General features: G+C 38.6%; 2 protein-coding genes across 3 annotated transcripts in view; one reads left to right on the forward strand and one right to left on the reverse strand.

Annotated features, from left to right (window-relative positions):
• tsc22d1 (TSC22 domain family, member 1) overlaps positions 1-15768 on the reverse strand; it is a 65682-nt gene extending 49914 nt beyond the window's left edge. The window contains exon 1 of the mRNA XM_055214612.2: positions 12575-15768. Within this exon, the coding sequence (XP_055070587.2) occupies positions 12575-15171 (2597 nt within the window). The 5' untranslated portion in view covers positions 15172-15768. The remainder of the gene's footprint in view (positions 1-12574) is intronic.
• A 6011-nt stretch (positions 15769-21779) lies between these two features.
• The window catches only part of gtf2f2b (general transcription factor IIF, polypeptide 2b), a 35493-nt gene continuing 31745 nt past the window's right edge, over positions 21780-25527 (forward strand). Inside the window, exons 1-4 of one of the 2 annotated variants that reach the window (XM_055215955.2) lie at positions 21780-22023; positions 22303-22376; positions 22457-22475; positions 22600-22741. In XM_055215955.2, the coding sequence (XP_055071930.1) occupies positions 21937-22023; positions 22303-22376; positions 22457-22475; positions 22600-22741 (322 nt within the window). In that variant the 5' untranslated portion in view covers positions 21780-21936. The remainder of the gene's footprint in view (positions 22024-22302; positions 22377-22456; positions 22476-22599; positions 22742-25527) is intronic. The other variant, XM_055215956.2, reaches the window with a different exon arrangement.

Here is a 25527-nt window from a genome sequence, read left to right on the forward strand (position 1 = left end):
TTAAAAAAATACTATGCTTTGGGCTTAAGTGTTAAAATTTATTCTGCATTAGGGGCCGTTCACGTCGCGTCTAAAAAGGCGTGGAAAATGCTAGGCACGTAGTAAAGCTGCACAACTCTGTATAAAATGAGAATCACGATTCTTTTGCTTAAAATAAAGATCACGATTCTCTCACGGATCTCAAGAACTTTGTTAATTTTAAAGACGTACAACCAATGAACATTGGACGTAATGCAAGTAGTCAAGTGGTAAAGTGCAAAGACAGCAAGTGTGGTTATTTGGACGCAGCTAATGAATGTTTTCCCCTGTGCTAAAAGCCCTTTTGGAAGGGCTAAGATCCGGAATAAGATCCTCTTTTCGGTCCTAAAACAACGTCAAGGTTCTTGTCGGACGTACCTGCGCATTGCCCTGCCTCAATAATTATCTTCAGTTTCTGTTTCTTTCTGTCTAACTTCTCGGCGAAAGCATTCGCTGTACCAGTGGAGCGAACATGAGAATGAGCACATCTGGCTTGCGCAATAATAAATGTAACGTCAAGACGTCATCGTAGCCACTGTGATTGCTTGTTGTTGAGAGAACTGATGAGTCTGCGTCTTCCCTCCTTGAAAATATAATTACCTGAATCGTCAAAATGCTGGATTAAGATCGTTTGGGGGGGGGTCGAATCGAGATCACGATCTTTTAACGATTAATCATGCAGCTCTAGCGCGTAGGTTCTGTCACATAACCCGCTTACGGCATTCTGAAAAGTTGAAATGTTTTTAACTTGATGCGGTTGCGCCTGGAAAAAAACTAGCGTGTCGCTTCCATTAGGAGGGTGCATACTGCATGCCTACATTTGAAATAACGCGAGCAGGCAAAAGACGCGATATGTGAATCACCACTTACTTATGCGCTGAAAATTAATAGTTTAAAACAGACAGCTTACTAAGAGGTGTGCTATCACTTAAGCATGGAAAGTCACATCTGAGAACATAAATATCAGAGATGTGAGCCATAAGAAACATATAGGAATAACCCCAAAAACATCAGCAACAACCTGGCAACTAGCCACAACCACACTGGTCCACAGTACTGTATATTCTGATGTGCAGAATTAATGAACTTGTACGGTGTACAAAACAGTGCTATTTAAGACTGTCTATAATGTGCATGTTTTAAGAAAAAGGCTTTCTGTAGATTGATTTAAACAGTTAGTAAAGGTAAGTAAAAAGCAAGACTCTTGATGTGTGTGTTTGGGTTGCCTGAGGGGACATTGCTTCAATTTAAAGAGGGCCAAACCCAGTACAGTCAGGTAGCTTCTGGCGGTGCACACCTAAACAAGCCGAGACAAAAAACCCAGTAACCTGTAGCCCTCAGAGGACTGTTGGAGAGGAATGATGTTAGGCTGTCAGTACGTGCACTTTTCACAGCACTGTTCTTTCAATGCACTTACAGTCAGAGATATATGTAATTGCAACAGCACCAACAGAATCATAGTTTTGGCATGACCTATGCCAGTATTTTTAAAAGCATGGCTATTGGTCTGAATTGAACAATATAAAAAAAAAACATCATGAGGACAGTAACTTTGGTTAACCAATGTTTAATGGCCATTTAAAAGAAAAGCATTTCCAAAACATTTTAATTTTATTGTGATGAAGCAGAATGCTCATTTTGTTGTTATGGCTTTGTGTTCACAAAACGGACTTTGTACGTGCATGCTTCACATAAGCCGAATCACTACGTACTTGTGTCAGACATAGAAATGTTTGTAACACTTCCAAATTCTTCATATCAAGACACAACATTTACGTAACAAATGCATGTGTAACACTAAATGTGATTTGACTAAATTGTGATTTCCAAAAATGTGTAAGAGCCAATTTAAACCGCATGTATTGCCGTCACAGGACCAGAGGCAGATGTAAATAACCCAGTAAACAGAACTAAACATTTCATTGCAGTCTGACTGTAACACCCTTTAAAATAAGAAATCGTTATAGATTTTAAACATTGGGTCTCAATCACGAAGCATACGTACGCACAAATTTGTGTGCAAGATCAAATCGTGACTCAACAAAAACGTTTGTATCAAAATGTCTTCTGAATGTACGCAATATTCAAGAAAACCTAAAACCACTCGTACGCAATAATCAAATAATATGTTATAATTATAATGTGCATGACAAAATTGATATATAAAATTTACATTATTATATTTGATATTATAACATGTTCTGTATTATTTATTATTAAACATGATGTAAGTTATTATTATATACATTATATTATACAATATACATAATTATAGCCTACTCATTTTTTCTACACATATAAAGAAGATGCACGTAATGACAAATCTTCACACTTTTTAAATCTCTACATGAAAGCGTCTGCTTAATTCCTAATGTAAACGTCATGTAAATGTAATGAGAAGTCCAACCGTCAATCACGTGATGTCCTGTCTGTTTTATTTTAGATACAGATGCGCGTCTCCATCATATTAATTAAATGTCATATTTTTTAACGCATCCAATACTTACAGGGGCGGTTTCCTGTGGACTAGCGGGCGCAAAATCCTTATATGGAGCTGGTTTGGGAGTGTTTTATGCAAATTACCAAACTCGTGCACGCGGCCGCTCATGTAGAAGACTCCAAATTCACTAATGTAAGAACAAGTATAAGAACAAACTCATGCGCTTATGCACGTGTTGTGAATTAGAAAAGTTTTCATGAGAATTTCTAGTGTGAGTATAAATACAAAAAATGTAAGCAATTATTAGTGAATGAGACCCATTGATCGTAAAAAATATATACATTTAAAACACAATTTTGGGGTTTCAATCTACAACTTTTGTTAGATTTTAGATACGATGTGTTGGTACGTTCCAATAAAACAAAGCTTTCACATTTTACACTGCACAATATTGATATCTACAATCCATAAGAAAAGCAATGCAGGAGGCTCAGGATTGCTCTACGGATGCTAAAAAGATTCTGATCATTCCTTTATGTTTGTCCATGTATCACATGGCAGACAACTGGTACAAATTTCTTCCAAACAAATGGCAATGTCACTTATATGGCACCTAACCTAGATTTAGAAAAGAGGCCAACATAACCCAGGCTTCCCATTAACTAGAAAACAAGGGCAGTGCCTGGTTTGTTTAGGGGGTCGTTTCTGGAAAGTCCCTGACTGAGACTAATCCACCAAATACAGATGGCAAGAAGACCCATGGGACAGTGCAGTAGGAAAATAAATCACCAGTTTTTGGATACAGTTTGAAACACTAGCACTGCCCACTTAACTACCAAGCATAGTATTGCTGCCCAAGACATCAAATACTGAAAAATACAATGTACGGGTTTACGGGGTCTAATGGGGCATTTCCCCCCAACCCCCAGATTTAGTCTACAGCAAGCCTAGTACTAGGCCTGTGAAAATTTGAGTAAATATCAACATTATGCATTTGATAAAAGATTACCACAATATCTAAGAAAGCAAAAAAAAAAAACATGAATAACCAAGAAACCCCAGTTCCCTCTATAGAGATCGGTTCTTTATTCATGCAACCATGGCAGAGAACAGCAACTGTCATTCTGCCAAAGACTAAACTGAAGAAGGGGATACATTTGCATCTATTCTGTTTCTACACATCCACAAACAACTAAGCAAATTAATTTGATTAAAATTTCCAGCACAAAGGAGAATGGCACAGTATTAAACAGTAACCAAGAAATTCGTAGCCCCTGTTGAATGACAGATGAGTATTTGCGGTATTGCGAGAATTATGAAGAATGGCTCTGGATAGGCTATGCTAGAGGGTTTAGGACCGCCTGTTACTATGGCAGCCTCGGTGGCAGCTCAGACAAGCGGGCAGTTCGGTATAAAGGACAGGGATAGGCAAGCATGTGGGGGTCCACACAGAAAGCTCCAGATGGCTGGCGGCCAGGCGACACTGGCAATGTGGTTGAAACAATGACTCAGTGCTAATGGTACACAGCGGCACAGTGTATGAACAGTGTATGCCAAACACAGAGCCCAGCAATCATTCAGCCTCCTCGCATAAGAGACATGGATTACCCTGGACAGAGGGGTAGAAGTGGCAGGAGCAACCATTAACCCCACCGTGACCAGAGTATATCTGACAGTCAAATGAAATCACATCAAATAAAGCCAATTTAACATAACTGTTGTTCATGTTAACAGCAGGGCGTGACACCCGTAATAAGAAATTATTTTGGTTATTTTGGTTTTTACTTTATAGTATTTTCCACACACTTTTTGCACTCACACAGTTTATTTGTGGCAGGACATCCAATGGGTGGATGGGTGAGTAATGGGAAACTAATATGCTGTCAGGTCGCTTATTTTCAGATCAGGCGCAAAGTTACAAAAAATGCTGTGCACACCGCCACGCAGGATGGGGTCTTGCGCACTTATTTTTCGAAGAGCTCACCATGCCAGACACATCTGCGGACACATAGTGGTGTGTACAGAACCATCATGTGACAGAGAGAGGAAGTAAAAAACAAGAGGTGCAGACATCGTTTTGAGACGGTTTTGATTTTGTGGTGGGCCACCACAAATAAATGAATGTTCAGTGTTATCAAAAAGATAAATGGCAGAGCATTCAGGATGACCCTATCAAGTTACTTTTGTGACCCTGATACAAGTCATTTACTATTAAGTTTCTGACGATACAAAGTCTCATATGTATTGTCAAAGTACAAGCTTCCCAGTCACACTTTAAATACATTATGGTTATTCAATCAATTCAATGTCTATGTTTGATAACTAGCTCTGTAATGCATTAAGAAAACAATATTGCCTGAATACAAGCTGTTTCCTTGAAAAATATTTTAGAAAACAAAATAGTTTTTTATAGGGATGCACCAAATATTCGGCCACCAAAAATTTTCGGGTGAAAAGCCCTAAAAAAGCATTTTCAGCCAAAAGACTTATCACCGAAACAATACGATCGAAATGTTGTGATGATGCAAACAGAAACCGCAACCTGCACATGCTTGTCTGAAGCAACATGTCTGCGGTGTGGACATATTTCCGTATCCCTGTGTCTTAATTCATTCCCTAGCTCCCCAGGTCGTGAATCAGTACGGATCGGCTCACATGCGATTCACGGATTAATAAGCCAAATTTAAGGAAGGAAAGTTTATCATATTCACGCAAATGTTAACATTCAAGTGATTTTAAACCATTTATCCGCAAAAAGGCACTAAAGTGAGAAGCTTTCTGTACGCACAGACACGCATGCAGTTGAATGTGTCCGCTCCAGCCAGACGTGATCATCACTATGCCCTTCAAAGATCAGAACTCGTGATGTGTAAACTTTAGAGAGAGTGGCTCTACTGTGTCTCAAAACGTAATCCATTAAAAAAATGCATTTGGCGAATAGAGCAATGAAAAACAACGTAATGTTTTATGTGGAGGGACTGTCTGTGTGTGCGTGCGTTTAAGTGCATTCAGTAGTGCATACACGGGGAGACGCGTTTTAAAAAGCAAGCGAACATAAAATCTTTCTGTTATTGACAGGGCACAAACAAAATGATCTCCACAGTATTCTTTTTCTTATAAAAACATTTGTTTATGTCTTAAGTATGTGTATAGATTAAAGTCAGAAACCAGTCTTATTTGCTTATTTGCTCTTAAAGGGACAGTAACCTCAATTATACTACTTAAGTCTGTGTCATTAATGTTAATCAAACAATCACTTCTGTAGTTCTAAAGAATAATAATTCATTTCTGTACCTAATGCTAATTTCAGACCTAACTTAATGTGCAACTTTGTTCTTTTTTTAAATGTTTGTAATTTCTTTATTTCTTATTAGATTTTTCCCACCCTTTTTTTGCTGATCCGAAAAATAATCTGATCTGTGCCTCAAAAACTATAGTGTGATCCAAACCATGAGTTTTGTGATCCGTCACACCCCTGGTAAAATTAGTACACAGTCATAGCCATAAATGCAATGGTATTAAAAATTGGCATAATTTCTTTCTGTGTTTCAGTTTTCTGCCTTGGTTTCCTCTTTTTCGTTTTTCGGTTTCGGCCAAGAATTTTCATTTCGGTGCATCTCTAGTTTTTTAAAAAAACTTTTTTAATACATCATCTTTTATCACTTGTAACAATTCAACTTAATGAAACATAACAGAAAAACTAGCCTAGTATACTAAACAAGAACAGAAATCTCAGTCAAAATCAGTATCTACTTATTAAAGTAGCATCAAAACATTCAAATCTGAAAGTTTATATCTGAAACATTAATATCTGAAGCTCATCACAGGGTGTTATACTACGGTCCAATTCACCTTAACCAGGTACCAGTGTGGTGTGAACGCAAAGAAAACTGTGTTCATGGTATTTATGTTAAAAGTCCCTGCACATTTGATTATAAAGCATTTGGTTAAAAGGTGGCTGATAAAATTGTCCATTCACTAGCATCTGACCGAGAGACACAGGTGGTTTTGGACGCTTAATTAGTTCACATGCCCAAGCTGTTTGCTTGTTAGCTGGTATTAGGAGTTCAGAATTGTGCAGAGGTGAGAACTTGACTGGCAGATAATCTGCAGTGCACATGGTGTTTGTGGCACGGATGGGGAGGTGGTGGAGAAAAAAAATATTCCACACAGATGGAGCTATCCCTATGGGAGCAGACAGGATGCTCGACAGGGAACAGATATTTAAACATCCAGTAAGAAATTTCAGTGACGATCAATTACACCTGATAGGGTAAAAAATAAAGTTAAGGACTATAAAGCAATCATATAATTGTGAATCAAAGAAAAACACAAGATATTCAGTTAAAGGGGTACTCCAGCCATGGTTCCAAGGGGTTAATAAAGGTCTTCTGCAGGTTATCGATGCAATTTTGTCAGAAAAAAATCCACATTTAAAACTTCATAAACTATAACAACTAGCTTCCGGTGACGACGCCATCTTGGACTCGCGGTTCACTGCACAACATACCTATGGCAACAAATCTCACTACGTTAAAACTTTCTCGTAAACCAGCTTTGTGATACACAGAGGAAATCTACAATTTTAACAGAGCAAGAATTTGACATGGCACATGCTCAAGGTTGCACACGAGATTTCCTGCCCACTCTAAAAGTCGCATAAAGAGGCAGCTTTCCAGCTCTGCTGAGTCACGTCACATGCAGACGCTTAGAAGTCAAAATAAGAAGGAATAAAACTTTTACAGGCTGTAGCTGCAACATGAATAACACAGGTAAGAGACCAGTTACATTTCAGAGCAGCAAGCTGAATTTCTCAGTAGGCAAGCAAGAGAAGTGACCTTTAAATCAAAAATATATACCTTACGCATTAAGTCTTTCATCTATGTTTTAAAAGTAAAGTATTTTCGTCACTAAAAATCCAATATGAAGATAAAAAAGACAAACTAATTCTGATATTAAAAATGAACAACAATGGTCATAATGACTTACAACACAGATGCTTAGTCTAGGGCTGTGCAATTAAAGTTTTTTTTCAATTAAAATTTTAATTCAAACAATTACAAAAACAAGATAATCGGCATAAAACAATTATTGTGTAATTAAAATATAAATTGCCTGCCGCTGGACGGATGCACTGCTTTGACACGCGTAGCCTGTCGCAACTTAATAAAAAGGTTAAATAACTGCACGTTTAAAAAGTCACTAAGTTGACTTGATTTTGTACATAATCGAGCAGCCCTAGCTGAGGCTTGGCTATGCAAATATAGTATGATACATAAAAAAATATTAATTTCCATCAATTTCTAAATGCAAACTGCTATTTCCGCTCACTGCTAAACAAACACTATAAAGCAATGAAACAACACTAAACAGGCCATGATTGCATCAAACAGATCAAAGCTGCAGGTTAATTGTCTGCTAAAACATGACAATGCCACAGTCTCGGAGGAACAAACGTGCTATGCAGTGGTTGTTTTGCTTGGTCTCTGTTCAGCTGTACAAAGAGCACTTAAATGAGGCTGGCTAAATGGGCCAGATGAAAATATCCACTAGGCAAATATGCCTCATAGGTAATAAAAAAAGGTGTTGCCGTGCGCTAACACTTCCCTTTATGCTTTGTGTACAGGCACAATACTTCATAATAATCAAATTTTTACATGTGAATGTGTTGGCCAAAAGATGTATTTTGGCATAAACAAATAAGGCTGCACGATAAATCGCGTGCGATTGTCATGCGCATCTCATCAGTAAAGCCGGTTCCTTAATTAGTAGTTTACTGACAAGCTGGGCCATATCGCAGGCAATACGTCCGTGATAATTAATGCGAAATTGCACCGATTGTCAGTGAACTACGGTTTTGTGTAGTAAATGCTGCTGCATCTGAAAGCAGCTGATGGCTGGACCTGGCTTTACTGATGAGATGCACGTGACAATCACATGCGAATATACATAAACAAATTTCTCCCTCAGCAAATAAATGGAGCTAAACAGAGCAAAAATAATAAATAAAAACTTGTTTTTTTACCAAAAGAAGATGCATGTTTTTCTATTACTGTAATTAATGTCAAATTTAATAGGCTAAAGTCATCTACCGCACCACCTACTACACAAATGTATGTCTGATGTCAAAGAGATAAAGAAGACTTTTTTCATATGTTTTGGGTTTACCAAAAGCTAAGTGCCTACTGGAAATTGATATTTAAAACCTTAAATGAGGTCTTTAATCAAGATATAAAACCCAATGTTGTTATTTTCGGCACACCAGAAAATTATTCTACATTGTCAAACAAGGCAGAAAATATGCTTTTGCCAGGTTATTAGAAGTGAATTTAATATTATTTGTTTTTTTACTTAATTTTTTTATTGATTATGATTTTAAGTTTTGATTCTTGAGCAATATTGTTGAATAGTAAATCTGAGCATTAATGTAATGTTTATTTATTAATATTTATTTTTGATTTTCCATTCACAATTATTTTGGCGGAAAGGGTTAATATGGAAAAAAGTCATATCCAATTGTATGAAGCTCTTTGTCAGTGCTCTGAAGAATTTATAAATATAGATCACATAAAAAAACATTTGAGGATCGTATGCAACACCTCTGGGAAAAAAAAAACATAAAAGCCAGCACATTTAAAACCTGAAAAGAGTTGAGACAAGCGCAAACGTCTGTTGTGAATGTGTCTGAGAAACCAGTTCAGCTGACCTCATGCAGTCTCTGCCCGTATTACCTTTCAGTCTCTACTGTACTTTGTGCTCTATGCTCTCAAGTTTGGAAAGACAGGTTCCAATCCAAATGACATCATCCAAAATAAAGAAGTGCATACAAAGAGACTCCTATGGGCTAAAAAAAAGACTTCAAAATACATTTTTATCTTGGAACTTCAGAGTGACTCCTCTGATGTCTGAGAAAAGTCTAAAACACACATTAGTTTACCCCAAAATGTTATGTTTATATTACCCGCACATCCTCACATTGTTCTAACTTTACCAAATTTTGTGTCGTTCAATCCACCATGCAACCAAATGTGCATGTTATTAACTTGCAAAGCTCTTCTACAGCAATGCATGTAATTGCTTGTAAATCTTGTGGTAATTTAACTAAGAAATTGTGAATTAAGATGCATCGCACCATGTTTGACGTCATTGACACCAAATGGTACTTGCTTTCTGATGTTATCTGACCAATCGCAGAAGGGCATGACCTGAACACAAATGAGATCTGAGCATAGGGAAATGTTATCAGGTGAACAGGAGCTTTAACTGGCGTTCATTACTTGCCAAAACTTTATGCATTTGTTCAAAAGACAACTTCAGAATATATCACAAATCATTGGAAATGTACTTTTTGATGCTTTTGTTTTTTGGGATACACTGCCTGTGTGCATATCTGGCAAAATATAAATCACTATTCACTTAGACTGGATGGCAACGATCAGCCTAAATATTTGGATATTACAGAAGTGAAAAAACATTTGGGTTTTAACTACATGGATGTGAGTAAATGATGATATGGGGAACTGTACTTTTTTAAGAGAGACAGAAACAGCAATGCTAATGACCGTCTAAGGGACCAAGAGAAACTGCCACGCTATCTGGTCTGACAGAGTGAAAGCATTTCCTATCCTTTCCCATTCTACAAGCTCTTATTAATTGGAGAGATAATCTACTTGATCACTTCACAATGAGTAATTCATCAAGACTCTTGCGTGTGGCTTTTATTGCTGCTAACAGCAGATTGCATTGGGGAAAAGCAAATGTGAGATATTAATCCTTCTATACAAAGTTGCCAAATAATCCTTCTATACAAGGTTGCCAATCAAGACTGTGAGCTAAGCACTAAAAAAAATCTCAGTTACACTTCGGAGCATGAAAGAGAGAAAACTCAATGATTTCATACATAAGTGAACTTAAGCTCTAACCTAAAACAATCCTGACTGAAAGTCATTCAAAGACAGAAAAAGGATGAAACTTGGTCATCTTTTTAAAGGGATAGTTTGCACAAAAATGTAAATTCTGTTATCAATTACTCACTCTCAAATTGTTCCAAACCTATATATATATATTTGTTTGTTCCACTGAACACAAATAAAGATACTTTTAAGTGCTTCTATACCAGTGGAAATGCCTTTGTTTTGCCAATATTTTTAAGAATATTTGTAACTAAGCGAATCTGGTGCACCATTGACTTCTATTGTAGGAAAATAATACTTTGGAAGTGAATGATGCCCCAGATCTGTTTGCTTGTAATTTTTTTTCAAAATGAGTAAATTAGGGCTGCGATTCTGCTTGCTACGCTTCTCAATGAATTACGATAAATGTCACAACATGAAAAAACCATTTACACAGACAGCTCCACGAATTCCTTTTAAGCATATTTATATAGCTGTTCATCAAACCTTTCCAGATTTTTCATGATAATAAAGAATATTTATGATGATTTGCTTGGCAAGTGTTCCTTTTTCAAATGCATGATATAAACGACTCAAAATCACAGTGACTTTAGATTGATAAGGACTTTCAACTGATAAAAGAGCCATAATACATGAAAGAGCGGTTTGTAATATCGCCTTTGCAATTCAGAATCAATATCTGACAGGCATTGTGTTTGGATCCTAAGGAATGAATGGGGCTAGGCTAAATGCCAACACATCCACAACGCGCCGCGCAAAGATGAAGTGCACACATTGAAAAAAGATTGGCATGTATTAATTCATCCAAGTTGAGGCAAGAACACAGCAAAATATTTAAAAACGGTGGTGTTTTCCTTTAACAGTCAAGATGTTCTTCACTGCCATATTGCATAGACAAACCTAGCACGGCAAGTTCAATTTAACAATTAACTTGTTATTTTTAAATCTGCAGAAATTAGGACTAAACGACTTATTCACTATTTAAATATTTTTTTTCAACAATGATTTTTCTGATGATAGAATTCAGGAGCATCATAAATATGACAATTATAATGCGCTTTTATATTTGGCCTAAATGTTTCTTAAACAATGTCATCAAATTACTTTTATAACTATGAGAGCATTAAGGCATAGATGTTTCAATACTGCTTCAATAACAAAATAGCATCAGAGCTGGAAAATACATCAAAAATGTAACTGATTCAACAATTTTAACAAAAACAAAACACCAAAAAGACTGAAAACCAGGGATCAACTATTTAATACAAGTGTGACCTTGTATTAGTGCCAAAAATGATTTGATGATTTGTCTGAAACCATACAGATAAAAAAAATCTAAAACAAAGAAATAGCTTGTAATCCCACTTTATCAAATGTTAAAAACTGATTATGACCCGAAATAAACAAGTAGTCACAAACAATGTGCACCGAGACAAAACTGTGCATTTCATTAAGGGGTGTCACATTACGGACAACTCTTTCACCCCAGAGATATTAGACAAGCTCTGTCGGGCACAGCAACATCATTATAGAAAAACTCATAAATGTAGTATAGTGTAAACATCTGTCTGTCTTAATTTCTTAACATCTGCAAACACATTTCACACGGTCTTAACAGTATGTGCATGAATTGCAATCTGGAAAAAAGTAAGGCATTTAAATGCAAACTTATTATATCCAAGTTACTTTCTGACCACGCAGTGAAATGCCAAAAAGCAAGGATTTAACTATTTTCTGGATTTCATCTGATTATATCAATTTCAATACTGTGCACACAAAATATCTGCTAAACATTTGACATACCTGCACAAAAATAGTAGGCCAACATCTAGAAGACACCATTATTTTTATATTAAATTATCTATCACAAAACAAAGGTGACTATCATTTAGTAGCCTAACCCTTTATCACAAAGTTAAGGCATGTCTAAGTAGGCCTTTACAACTCAGGATGCTTTTTGAAGCATCTTCCTTCTGTATGTTAACACAGGAAAAATCCAGCAGTTATTTTTTATATAAAACTACCCTAATTGCTCTTGTGTACAAACCTATAGTTGTGCTGTGACATTTAATGCATGCTACAATGCTTATATGCTTACATTAAACCATGTCTCTTAAAACCTACAAACTTCAGTTGATAATCTACTCAATGTGTTAATTTCAACACAAGGATAGGAGTTAAAAAAATAAGTAACAACACATACCCATCCTCCTCTCCATCTACAGGTAAGCTCTTCAGCAGGCTGGCTGATGCAGTTAAGGCATCTGGACCACGGGAGGCGGCGGCCTGGGAGCCACCTTCACCACCGGCTGGCTTGGTTTGTGCGAGCAAGGCCTGGTGCTGTAACAGAAGGAGCTGAGCATCCTCGAGCGGCATCACAAAGGGCAAGGCGCTACCCGCAGGCTGCGTCCCTGCCTCCTTAGAGCCGTTCTGGGCCACACTGGACTGCGGATCACTCTGAATGTTTGGAGGCACGTTTTGGGCGGGCAGGCCGGAGGTCACAGCTGGGATAAACTGGGCTCCGCGGCCTTGACTGCTGAGCTGTAATTGTTGCTCCATAGAAGGTTGAGGGGTGAGTTGTTGCCCCTGGGTTTTTTGTATAATACCGGTCCCAGTTTGCACAAGCTGAGGCATGACACCACCAGTGGGCACTTGGACCAACTGAGGGGTGGTTGTTTGTTGTGGCTGCAGAAGCCCTTGAGGAAGTGGTTGAGCAGCAGGGGTTTGCACAGGTTGCTGTGAAGTTATCAGCTGTCCGTTCCCAGACGCCGCTACAGTTGGGATGGATGCTGACAGCTGGGGCAATGCGTGTGATCCAGGTGCCACAGTGTTGATGATTTGCTTGGAATGAGGGAAGTCAGCTTGTACACTGCCTCCATGACCTAAGGGGTTTACATGGGCCGATGTTACCTGGGCTGGTGCCGCTGGCTGCTGTGCGGGTGGGTAACCCATCTGCTGCTGGGTAACCACTGGAAGAGCTTGGGCAGAAGAGGACTGCGCTGCCTGGGCGTATGTTAATTTAGGCATATGATGGGGCACAGACGTAGATGAATGGCCTAAAGTGGTCTGCAACCCTCCTATAGTTGCTTGGGCCTGCTGCTGAATGCTCGCTGGCATCGGGGGTACTACATTAGTCTTAATATATCCATGCACCGTGTCCTGTGGTTGCATCTGCGACATGGGCACGTTAGAAGCAGAGTATTCATGCTTTTGAGCGGAAGGATGCTGGAAGGTTTGCTGCACAGCTGAGGGCCCGCCAGTCTCACCGCTGCTCTGGCTGGCAGAGCTGTTGACAGAGATCCCACTCTCCTGGCACACCACACTTTCAGGCACAAGCTGGCGGATGCTTTCCACTGTTCGCGTAGTGGGGGCATGTTCAGAGGATGCTGCATTCGAACCCTCCTTGTCGTAATACTCTGTGCATGTCCATCTACCCTTCTTGAAAGGCTCAGAGGTCGAATCCAACTTAACCACCCTGAAACGTGAGCTGGTGGAGGCAGGGGTAGGCACTTGGGCCTGAGGCAGGGCATTCAGCACAGGGACAGAGGGGGCAGGCGCCACATGCTGACCCATGACAGCTGGCCCCACCTGCCCTCCGCCTGTTGAAGCAACACCAGAAACAGTGGTACCTGTGGTTGCCATGGTGATGCCCACACCAATAATTCCACTCTGAATCTGTGTCAAGTTCACATTTTGGTTACTAATACTATTCAATCCAGTGGAGTAATTTACACTGCTACTAGTGGTACTTATGCCACCCAAAGCAGGCACACCGGCAGAATTCAACATACAAACATTACTTGTTTGAGCATTACCAGTACTAACAGTGGCACCTGAAATCACTCCAGATCCTGAGGCAACAGTAGCCAAAGGCTGAGAGATGACACTGGTAGTGCCGACAGAGGCATTTTCCATAATTCCCACCACATTTGAAGGCATTTTCTGGCCCATGCTAGCTAAAGCTCCAGAACTTGAGGTCACAGCAGATGTCACTGGTATTGGTATTCCGACCTGTGGCCCACCAGCTCTCACGACAGTAGGATGGGCTTTTCCAGATGTAGCAGGATGTTGTGCGTGATTATGGTGACCGGTTCCGTTAACCATAGCGCTATGTGGGTGTGCCTGGGTAAGGATAGGTGGTTGGTTGGGCGACACGACCCCAGGGGTCTCCGCCTCATGGAAGTTATTTAGCGTTTCCTCAGAGGAGCTCCTTGCCAGTCCCCCTGCATTGTTAGCTCGTGTAAGGGACACATCCAAGATCTCTGAGGAGGATAGGTCTTCCGTGTGAGATTCATCCAAGTCATCACAACTCTCCGTGTCTTCGGTAATGCTGTTGTTGGTGCTGACAGATGTCTGAGCTGGGGTAACGCTGGTGATTTGAAAGCCACTTTTCTTTTTCATCTGTGCCACAGCAGTTTGGGGTAACATGGTTGACTGCATGGGAATATTCAGGCTCTGCGGAGGGTTCTGAGGCCCAAGTGAGGATGTGGCCGGTGGTTGAGACTGAACCATAACAGGTTGTGAATAATCGTCCCCCAGCATTAAGTTGTTGCTGTTAAGGCTGATACTTCCAGAAGTTGTCAAAGAAGAGGAACCACCCACCGTGCTGTTGCTCTCCCGTCTGGGTAAGTTCAACGGGTAAACCATTTTTCGGGCGCTGGCGGAGTCACCGGACCGGTCGTGGTGATTCATGTCTTCAGTATAGTCTCTGACAGAGTTATAAATACAGCCCAAGAGAACCGCCGTGTTGACAAGCTCTTTATCAGAAGAAACTTGAAACTGTTCAGGTAATTTCCTCATAAAAACCAACACTTTACTATAACGGCGACGATAATTTCACTTGAGGTGTATTTAAATGTCCACCATGAGGAGCAGGCTAACGCCAATGCTAGTTAACAGTCGCTAGCAAACTAGCCGACACCGATGCGCTTCGGCTTTTGTTTTTAAACGTATTTCCTCACAAAACAATTCGACACACCGTATCCATCAAGTTGAAATGTGCAGAAGTCGACGCAAGATAAACAAGCCGATCGATATCCAACGTTACAACGACACAGTGTCTCCCCATCACAGTTCAAACTGCCAGGCGCGTTTTGAATTGTTGTATCACGGTGGCCGAAGCGCGAAATCACACGAAACGAAGCCCGTCAGTCGGTGACAGATGACAGAGAGAAACCGAGCGACTCAGCGCTGTCCTGCTTTAGTCCATTCCGTGCTTTCTTTTGTTTTAGTCCAGCGTTAGCGGTACGTCTCTCTCTCAGTCTGATCCTATTCACCAGCTGCCTCCTTGTAATGTAGCCTGTGCTAGTGCTATCAGTCTGTGACGAGTCCCCCGAAAGGGGGAGGAGAGCGCGATAACATGGCGACCGCGCATGGCAGTTCACGTCCACAGCGACCAGACATAAAGCCCGGAGTGTCTAGATGGGTTCTGGCTAGAGCGTATACAGCTACGGACAAATCTCGCGAGATGTTCGGTGTAGGGTTAGGTTTGGTGGTAGGATTAGGATGAAAAACAGCTGTTCTTGTTAGATATGATACAGCTACGGCCTATATTTTGGGTTTAAGGTTAGGTTTGGGGTAGGATTAGTAAGAAAACAACGCTCATCCCTCGAGATTTGACGAGATTTTGTAGCTCTATATCTTCTAGCCACAACCGTCTAGATGGGCGGAGAGTGGGGAAAGGAGGGAGCTGGTTGACGAAGTCTTACGAAAAACTACGAATGAAACCGAAACACGCCAACTGGGTTGGTGAGGGATGGTTCTTATAATAGAACTTACTGAGCCGAGATAGCAAACAGTCTGGAAATAACATCTTGGGTCAATGCTTTGGGTATTGTTAAAGAGAAAGATAGAAAGATGAGACTTAACAGAGCTTTTTCAGGGTCCCAATTAAGGCTAAAAGGTATAGTTCACTGAAAAAAAAATTCTGTCATCTTTACTCGCCCTTAAGTTGTTACAAACCTGTAAAAATGACTTTGTTCTGCTGAACACAAAGGAAGATTTTTTTGACGAATGTTTGTAAACAAGCATATCTGGGGCACCATTGATTTCCATAGTAGGTAAAAAAGCCATTGAAATGAATAATACAATTTAATTTTGGGGTGACCTATTCCTTTAAGAACTTAAACAGGTGGTTTCCTGAACAGGGTTTAGATTAATCCAGGACTAGTCCTTAGTTATAATAGGACATTTAAGTAGCACCCCAAAATGTTTTGGACATGGGATCACATTGACACATTTGTCTAGGAGTTCAACATAAAAGACTGTTTTTTTACATAAGGTAAATGGTTAGTACAACAAACCTGGAAAACTGTAGATGTTGTGGTTCATTTATAAGAAAAATATTTTAATTTGGGTTTAAGATGTCACAATGGCACATTTATGTTGGAGTTTTAATAACAGTTTTTGCAAAGATTATTATTATTATTATTATTATTATTAGACATGTAAAGATGTCTCTCTGTGTTCTGGCCTACACAGGGCTACAAATCCAACAAGATGTAAACAGACCTTTTGACAGCAGTGTTGTCAACAAAGTCCAGAGATTTGTTCTGTTTTGCAAAACAACTCCAATGAAAGAGGGGCCGGATATTTCCAGACAGAGAAGAACAACTAAACACATGTCCCCTGACACAATTATTAAACATACACACATTGACTGCTGGTCACCTCTGTTAGAAACTAGAAAACAAACCTGCACAGAATAGATTTTGTGTCAATTATTCATGCATTTACTGAGTGTATGTTAACATATTAACGCAATCTGAATGTACTCTGCTGTACATTGCATATTATTATCTGTAAATTGTATGCATGGATAATTATGTATATAGAAGTGTTGTGTACATTTGTTGTATTATGTGTAAACATGTAAATCAGTTGTGTATAACTATTGTCTATTATAATCGGTTGATCACTGCACCTATACTGTTGCACTTGTGTATGGTTGAGTGACAATAAAAGGGATTTGATTTGATTCGATGAGGAAGTCTGCGGTACAAAAATTGGCATGTACCACAAAATCCGGACTAGGCAGACAGGCTGTACCCATCCACACAAATTTCGGAGAGAGAGAGAGAGAGAGACAGTGAGAGCTGATTGCAATGTAAGCGTCTGGTGCTGTCAGCAGCTTTAAATCACACTGGCACTCCACAACAAAAACACAGAGTGCCATTGTGCTCCCCAACAATAATGTTTGATTTATACACTGAAGTCTGCTTTTATTTTGTAAACACTAAACAGGCACATTTTGTGAAACTGTATATAAACATATCTGAATAGGTCTTAAATTAAAACCCATGCTGTTAAGAAATTGCTAAAGTTTATATTCAAAGGTGCAGTGTGTAATTTTTAGAAGGATCTCTTGACAGAAATGCAAAATAAAATACAAAACTAAATTATCAGGGGTGTATAAAGACCTTTCATAATGAACCGTTATGTGTTTATTGCTTTAGAATGAGACGTTTTTATCTACATACACAGAGGACTTACATGGAAGCCGCCATTTTGTGCTACCATGTTTCTACAGAAGCCCTTAACGGACAAACTTTTTTACTAAGTTGTCTCCAACGATGACATATTTGTACGGTGGCGGCTACCGTAGCTTCTCTATGCGTTTCAAAAGCAAGGTGTGAGCAGTGGACTGAGCCGTTGGTTGCAATTCGCAACCTCACCACTAGATGCCGCTAAAATGTACACACTGCACCTTTAAAACAGCTCCTAAAAGCTGAGCAGCAACAATGAACAGTTTGAGAATCATGTTTAAAAAGTATTTCTCTTATAGCAAAACAAACCAAAAAATAATAGTGACTCATTTTGAATGTGTGTGGATATCCAAACATTTGGCCAATGAAAGGCTATCTTTAAAAAAACAACAACATCACTTCCCCAAAACCACACTCTAAAAACAAACAGTGCTAAAGAAGAACTATTTTTTGTGCCATATAGCACTGATGAAGTACCTGTGTAGCATATGTAGAACCATATGTGGTGCAATAGTGATGTTATATGGCTCCCGTATGGTTCTGCCTAGGTGCTTCACTGGTGCTATATAGCACTAAAAATGGTTCTTCTATGATAACGAGCAAACAATCACTTTTAGTGCTATTTAGCACCTTTTGTTTTTAGAGTGATCTGCCTCAATAGCAAGTAATATATCATAGTGTAAGGATGTGATGTAAACCAACGTTTAATTAAATTATATTCATTAAAAAAGATGCAATATTTCCTTTGGACTTTTATGACCCTTGCACTTTTATGACCCTTGCACTTTTAATATATTGTGTGGAAAACTGTGATCATTGACCCATTAAATGGGGTTTACAATATGACATGGTGGAAATTGGTCATGAAAATGTGGAACAGATGGTCACTGGAATAAAGTCATAAGATCTCAATATGTCCGTTTAGTTACCTGCTTGATATAAAATAAAATGACTTTAGGCTATTGACATTGATATGCGTCTTATGTGAAGTGTACATGATTTAAAGTATTTTTTTTCCTTTTAAAATGAATCAATCAAGCTAACAAGACAGCATGATATGGTAAAGCGGGAATGCTTAACTTGGCTTCACATTACACTTTAAAAATTATTTGTTGGTTCCACTTAAAAAAGTGTTTGTTGTCTTCAAATTCTGAGTTAATTTAACTTAAAAATTGTAATTGACATTTTTGCTAAGTTAATATTATTTTTAAGTTAATTTTAAGGCAGCATGAACACTTTTTTACAGTGTTTTTATTTGACAGTAATAACATCTAAGTGTACTGACTGTATCTGTGCTTTTTTGAGACAACATGAACATAAACTGAAATGTGCTTTTAACATATCTCTGTATTAAATTAAGTTACCACATGTAAACTTAAACCCATCTTTCATACAAGTATGGGTTAAAATTTACTTCAAGTGGTACCTAAATATTTTTTTTAAATCACATTTTAATTCATATTAATGGCACAGATAAGTACACTTAGATAATCTTAAGAGCATCTTAAAAAGTAAAAAAAAGTACAACGTGAAAATAGAGCACTTTAAGTACATTATGGATGTGTACTTTTTTACCTGGGTGGGTTGGGAGTTCATTCTGTGTGAGGTTTGCATGATCTCCTTGTGTCAGCCTGGTTTTACTCCGGGTACTCCGGTTCCCTCCCACAGTCCAAAAACATGCAGGTTAGGTAAACTGGAGGTAATTTACCTTATTTTAAAGATAACTTTTTGTGTAGTGATCTTAAAATGTCAAGTCCTTAAACTTGAATAACACTGAAAAAAATGCATCTCATTCCAATGTCCTCTGTCTCATGTAATGGTGTCCCTGACAGCAAGGACAGCCTTGTCCAATTTCAGCACTATCTAATATGTGAATAATCTTTGTGAAGGGACCTGTTTCAGACAAGGTTTGAATTCATATGCAATATGAACTTGTGGTGAAAGAAATGCATTCTGGTCCTTCAAAGCCTTACTTTGTGTAAACATCTCCCAGCAAGCAAAAACCAAGACGTGCAATGACCACTAACTAGACCCAATATAGTCCGGCTATGAGTAACCCACTTCAACCCTAAATAACCTTGAATTTGGTTACATGCTGTTTTTGCCAAAATAGAAAACAGTTTGGAGGTGATTTCATCATGTAAGGAAAGTCAACAGGTGTTTAAGATGTTTGCATTCATTTTTTTGTTCTAAGCATCATCAGTGTTCGAATAATGACAAAGATTAAGGGGGGTCCCCTGGCTAAGATCTTATGAATTAGTTTATTGCTAAATTGGGACAAATAATGGACAGTTTCGCTTTGTGGCAGCGCAGCAAGAGAATTTTAAATTCATGCAGTATTTTAATTTTAATTAAAACAAGGGGACCTCCCTAAATGCTCAGGAGGTCTGGGACCACCCCAGCCCCTCCTCAATTTGAACACTGCGCATCGTCTATTCTTGGGCTATGGTTAGACATCTAGACTGTCACACTGACAGCCCAAATTTTACCTTGTTTAGCCAAAATTGCTTGTTGTGCTGTGTCCAAGGTGAAATTCTGAAACAAGAGAGATTTCTTGAGCTAAAAGAACAAATAAAGGTCATGGGATTAAAAAAAATAATTGACAGCTATTTGACATGAAGTAATCCCTTTATAAATGTTAGACAAAAAATATTCAAAGCTTTAAATTATAGGCTTTAATCTATTTCCCTTTTAGTTTATGCCTTTTTAAATTAAATTAGCATTTGATTTGGATAGATTTATGTCGTAGTTTCTCAACGAGGGGGCCAGGGTCCACTAGGGGGCCTCAACAAGCTTTCAATAAAGCTTCAAGTTGAATTAAAGGGGACATTTCACAAGACTTTTTTAAGATGTCAAATAAATCTTTGGTGTCACCAGAGTACATATGTGAAGTTTTAGCTCAAAATATCATATGGATAATTTATTATAGCAAGTTAAAATTGTCACTTTGAAGGTGTGTGCAAAAATGTGCAATTTTGGGGTGTGTCATTTAACATGCAAATGAGCTGATCTCTGCACTAAATGGCAGTAGCGAGGTTGGATAGTGCAGATTAAGGGGCGGTATTATCCCCTTCTGACTTCACCAGGGGAGCCAAATTTCAAGGACCTATTTTTTCATATGCTTACAGAGAATGGTTTATCAAAACTAAGTTACTGGGTTGATCTTTTTCACATTTTCTAAGTTGATACAAGTACTGGAGACCCAATTATAGCACTTTAACATGGAAAGAGTCAGATTTTCATGGTGTGTCCTCTTTAAAATGATTGAAAATTAAATTAAATTAAGTTAAAACAACTGCAAATCAAGCTATTTCTTATTTATATATCAAATATACATCTGTCTAGTTATGCCAAGCTCTTCTATATTTTAGAAACTATGAGGAAGGGTTTTAAATAGGCTATATTGAGGACAATAAAAGGACCTTGAAGTGAAAAGGTTGAGATATTTATGTGGTATTATTAATTCTTATCACTTTCTAATTAACAGGTATCAACATAAAATTTAACTGACATTTGAACTTACAAAATCACTTAATAAAATCACAATAAATGTGGGTTTTGTGTGTTTTTATAGTGTCTTCAGATAAAAAAGGGTCAAACTGCTACATCTAGTGGCTATGAAATTTTTACCGACAGATTGAACCATAAAAAATATTAACATTTACAATTAAATTGTAAAAATCGTTAGTTAAAATCGTTTAAAACCCTATGCATGAACATAAAATCAAAGTAGGCTATAAAAAAATAATTATAGCCGATTGATAATAGGCTATTGGAATTTTAAGTTTAAAAACAAAATTTGCCACAATGCTTTTCCAGTTTTATTTTAATCTATAGAAATTTTATTTTACTATTTATGACCAACACCAACTCAAAACCAATGTTTTTGTCAAAGAGAAAAATCTGTTGGATAAAATAAACGTGTCTCATTTCTTTTCATGGCCACTAGATGGGGATACGTACAGATATATAAGTCTCGAGCGTTTACAATTTAGAAAGCGTTTGCAATCTGCGGCCTGGTTTACTTTCAAATATCAACGCAATTTTTACTGTATTTACTGAGAGCTTTTCAAACACAGTCATGTCAGACAAAGGACAAGACGTCGATTTGACTAGGGCCAAACAAAACACAGGAGTCTGGCTGGTGAAGGTTGGTGATTTACAAGAGGTGGATTTCTGGGTTTGGTTTTTTATATAGTTGCTCACTGGTTAGATACTTGAAAACACCTAACTCTAAATATTAAACTAAAGTCACTCAGGTTGTTGAAGAGAGGTGTGTTAAAGTGCACGACGACAAGTTTAAAAAAATTTGCACCACAATTTAATGGTATAATATTAAAGTTGTGTTGTGTGTGTGCTTGCTTCCACATGAGCATTACACATTAAACTGTGACTGGAAATAAGAAAAAAATCAAACAAAGTTAAGTCTTGTTCACTTTTACTTTAGGTGCCCAAATATCTTTCTCAACAGTGGACTAAGGCATCTGGACGAGGAGAAGTTGGCAAACTTAAAATTGGGAAGTAAGGTTTATTTTCAAGTCTCTTCGGTGTGTCTTTACTTTGTGAAATCTTTTCACTCGTAATATTTTCCTCTCTTCTAGAGTTCAAGGGAAGACTGTGGTAAAGCCATTGGGATTCTGTCTGCAACTTTTTAAAGATGTCACTACTGATCAGAATCTCTTCTGACACTATAGGATGTGGTGATGTGTTTGTTTGCAGAGAGAATGATTGATTATTTCCTCAGGTCTCTTTCAGTTTGAACGAGGAGCTGGCGGTTGTTGAGAGCTCTGGGGAGAAGGTTTCATCCGTTCGGGTTCCCAAAGAACACCCCTTCAACATGCAGACGGTGGGAGCTCAGACCCTTGCTGTCTTTACAGAGACTTCAGGTGAGCATGATGATGAAATGATCATCTCTTGCACTGTGACTGGTATTAGGAAAGAGTTTCACCAGACATTTAAATAATAGTGACACATTTCTAGCAGAGTTCAACATAAAAGTTTTAAAGTATAATGCTTTAAGTTTTTATAGTAAAAATTATAGTATATCATTTTTCAGAACATCAAACAACATACATTCATCAATCTAAAACTTTAAATAAACATAACTTTTTTAAAGAGCCAGTAAGATGACAATTTTAAGCATCCTATCACTGTTTATAAGTCCCGGACAACAGGTTTAAATGCATGCAAGGTCAAAAAACACTGTAATTTTCTCAAAATATAAATTTAAAATTACCCCATTTCTCAGAGATCCCCAAAGATTCGTGTGAAGCCGTTCCACGACTCAAGTCTGCCTAAACCCCACCTTTCAGTAGCCTACTCTGCTCTGATTGGTCAACTGACAGAGTGTCTTTGCACAGATCAGTCGCGCAGACCACAGATCAGTGGCACAGACCAACAATAGTGCAACATGTATTGACCTCATGCTAACATGATTTACTGAGAAGACATTGTCAACATCAATACACATTATTCATCATTAATCCAAGCAATAAAAACGACGATTGAAATTAACATTTTACACTCATTTAAGCATTTATGTAAACTAACCGGGTCATAACAAAACCGTAAGTGAGCATGCGCTAGCCGTTTGCTAACGTGACTCTCTGACAGTATATAGAGTTTAAACAATGAGATCGTTCATTAATCCAAGCAATAAAAACGACTATAGACATTTTACACTCATTTAAGCATTTATGTAAAATAACCGGGTCATAGCAAAACCGAAAGTGCAGCATGCGTTAACCGCCTGCTAACGTGACTCTCTGACAACGACATCATTCATCATTAATCCAAGCAATAAAAATGATGATAGACATTTTAAACTCATTTAAGCAAGTATGTAGCTATAATCATACTTACAGGTTGTGGTTAGGAGACGCATGTTGTTCCAAATAAAGTGGGTACTGAACCATCTTTCATTGCCAAACGTCTAAATTCCTCCATTAAAAATTTATTTTAACCACTGATTCTTCACAGCCAGACACGTTTAGTATATCCCTCCCTGAAAAAGTCTCCATTGGTAGTGAAAACAACACAAACTGAAAACACAGCGTGATATGATGTTTACACACACGAACTAGCTGTGGGCGGGTCAAGAAGACTCACTCCCTATAACGACTCGTTTCAGCGATTCAGAGTCGACTTTAAGCATTAAAATCATTCATTTATTTCAAGCCATTGCAACATGCACATTTGTGACATTTTTGATCATGTCCTTTAGGGCTGCTCGATTGAAACATATATCATGAAAATTTGACTTTTTCCATGTTTGAGTTCTATAATTGGGTCCCCACTGCTTCTATCAACCTAGAAAATGTCAATAAGATTAACCCAGTAACTTAGTTTTGGTAAATTATTCTTTGCAAGTATGTGAAAATATAGGTCATTCAGATTTTGCTTCCTATATGAGGTAGAAAAGGGACCTTCTTATAATAATACTGCCCCTTAATCTGCCTTAATCCAACCACGGCTCTGCCATTTAGTGCAGAGAGAGAGAAAAATAATTAATAGCACAATTGAGTTTCAATTTCAACATATCACCGTTATGGCAATCAGTGTTTGCATTTCATCACCTCATTTGCATTTAACAAAAAACACCACAAAACGGCAGATTTTGCTCACACCTATAAAGTGGCAAATTGAACATGCTATAATTAATTATCTGTGATGTTTTTTTAGCTAAAACTTCACATACGCACTCTATGGACACAGAAGACATTTTCTTAAAAAAAATCTCATAAAATGCCATTTTAAATAAGACAATTTTAACTTGAAATAAAGTTTATTAAAAACTAAACTAAGTTTGGTGGGAGCATGGTCAATCAGTATAAAGAGGTGCCTATAAATAGCAGTCCTTCATCTCTGTCCCGTGACAGATTTTTTGCAGCATCTAGCCCCGCCCAAGTGCCGGCATGTCCGACGATCAATCTCTTATCTGTGCAGAAGCTGCCAACTTGGGAAGCGATTCCTCCCCTCCTGTTTCCACCATCAACAACCAATCTCGGGGGTGCCGGTCATGCTCCAACTCTCAATGCACACCGAGCTGCCGAGACACCCGTCACCTTTCCTTTCATCATCCGCCTCTACTCTGGCCAGTCCGAAGACTCCAGCAATAGAAAAATGGACAGTAAAAGCGCTGAGACAAGTGCTGTTAAATTCAAACTTCAACTTTCCGTGCAGATTGAATAAAATCTAATATAATTTGTACGTGTCCCTTTAGTCTACTAACTCTTCTCCGTCTGTATCCATCTCATCCCCTCGAACAAGCAGAGCTCATCGGGCCTGGAAGTCGCACCCCACTGCTTCTCCACCCACATCCAATGCAGAGCCGGCTCCTCTTCCCGTGCCTCACCGCTGCTGTAGGCCCCCAGCAAGCCTGGGCCGCGCCCCGGATTCCCAGGTGGCCGAACCTCAGTTAGCTCCTCTGCCCGCTCAAACCTCTATCGCAGCTCCTTCGTTTACTACATTGCTCTGTCCCGTTCCACCTCCTAGCTATTTGCCGCCTACTTCTCTTTCTCCTGTGTCTCCTACTTTACCTCATTATTGGCTGCCAACTCCAGGCGCTTGTTCTAGTGTGAGGTTGCCTTCGTTAGCAGCTCAGGCCCTGACCCCATTTTTTCCTCTCGCCGTTTATCATCTCCCTGGGACAGACGCTAGTGTGAGGTTCTCT

Source organism: Misgurnus anguillicaudatus, chromosome 17 (genome assembly GCF_027580225.2).
Source record: "Misgurnus anguillicaudatus chromosome 17, ASM2758022v2, whole genome shotgun sequence".
Classification (NCBI taxonomy): domain Eukaryota; kingdom Metazoa; phylum Chordata; class Actinopteri; order Cypriniformes; family Cobitidae; genus Misgurnus; species Misgurnus anguillicaudatus.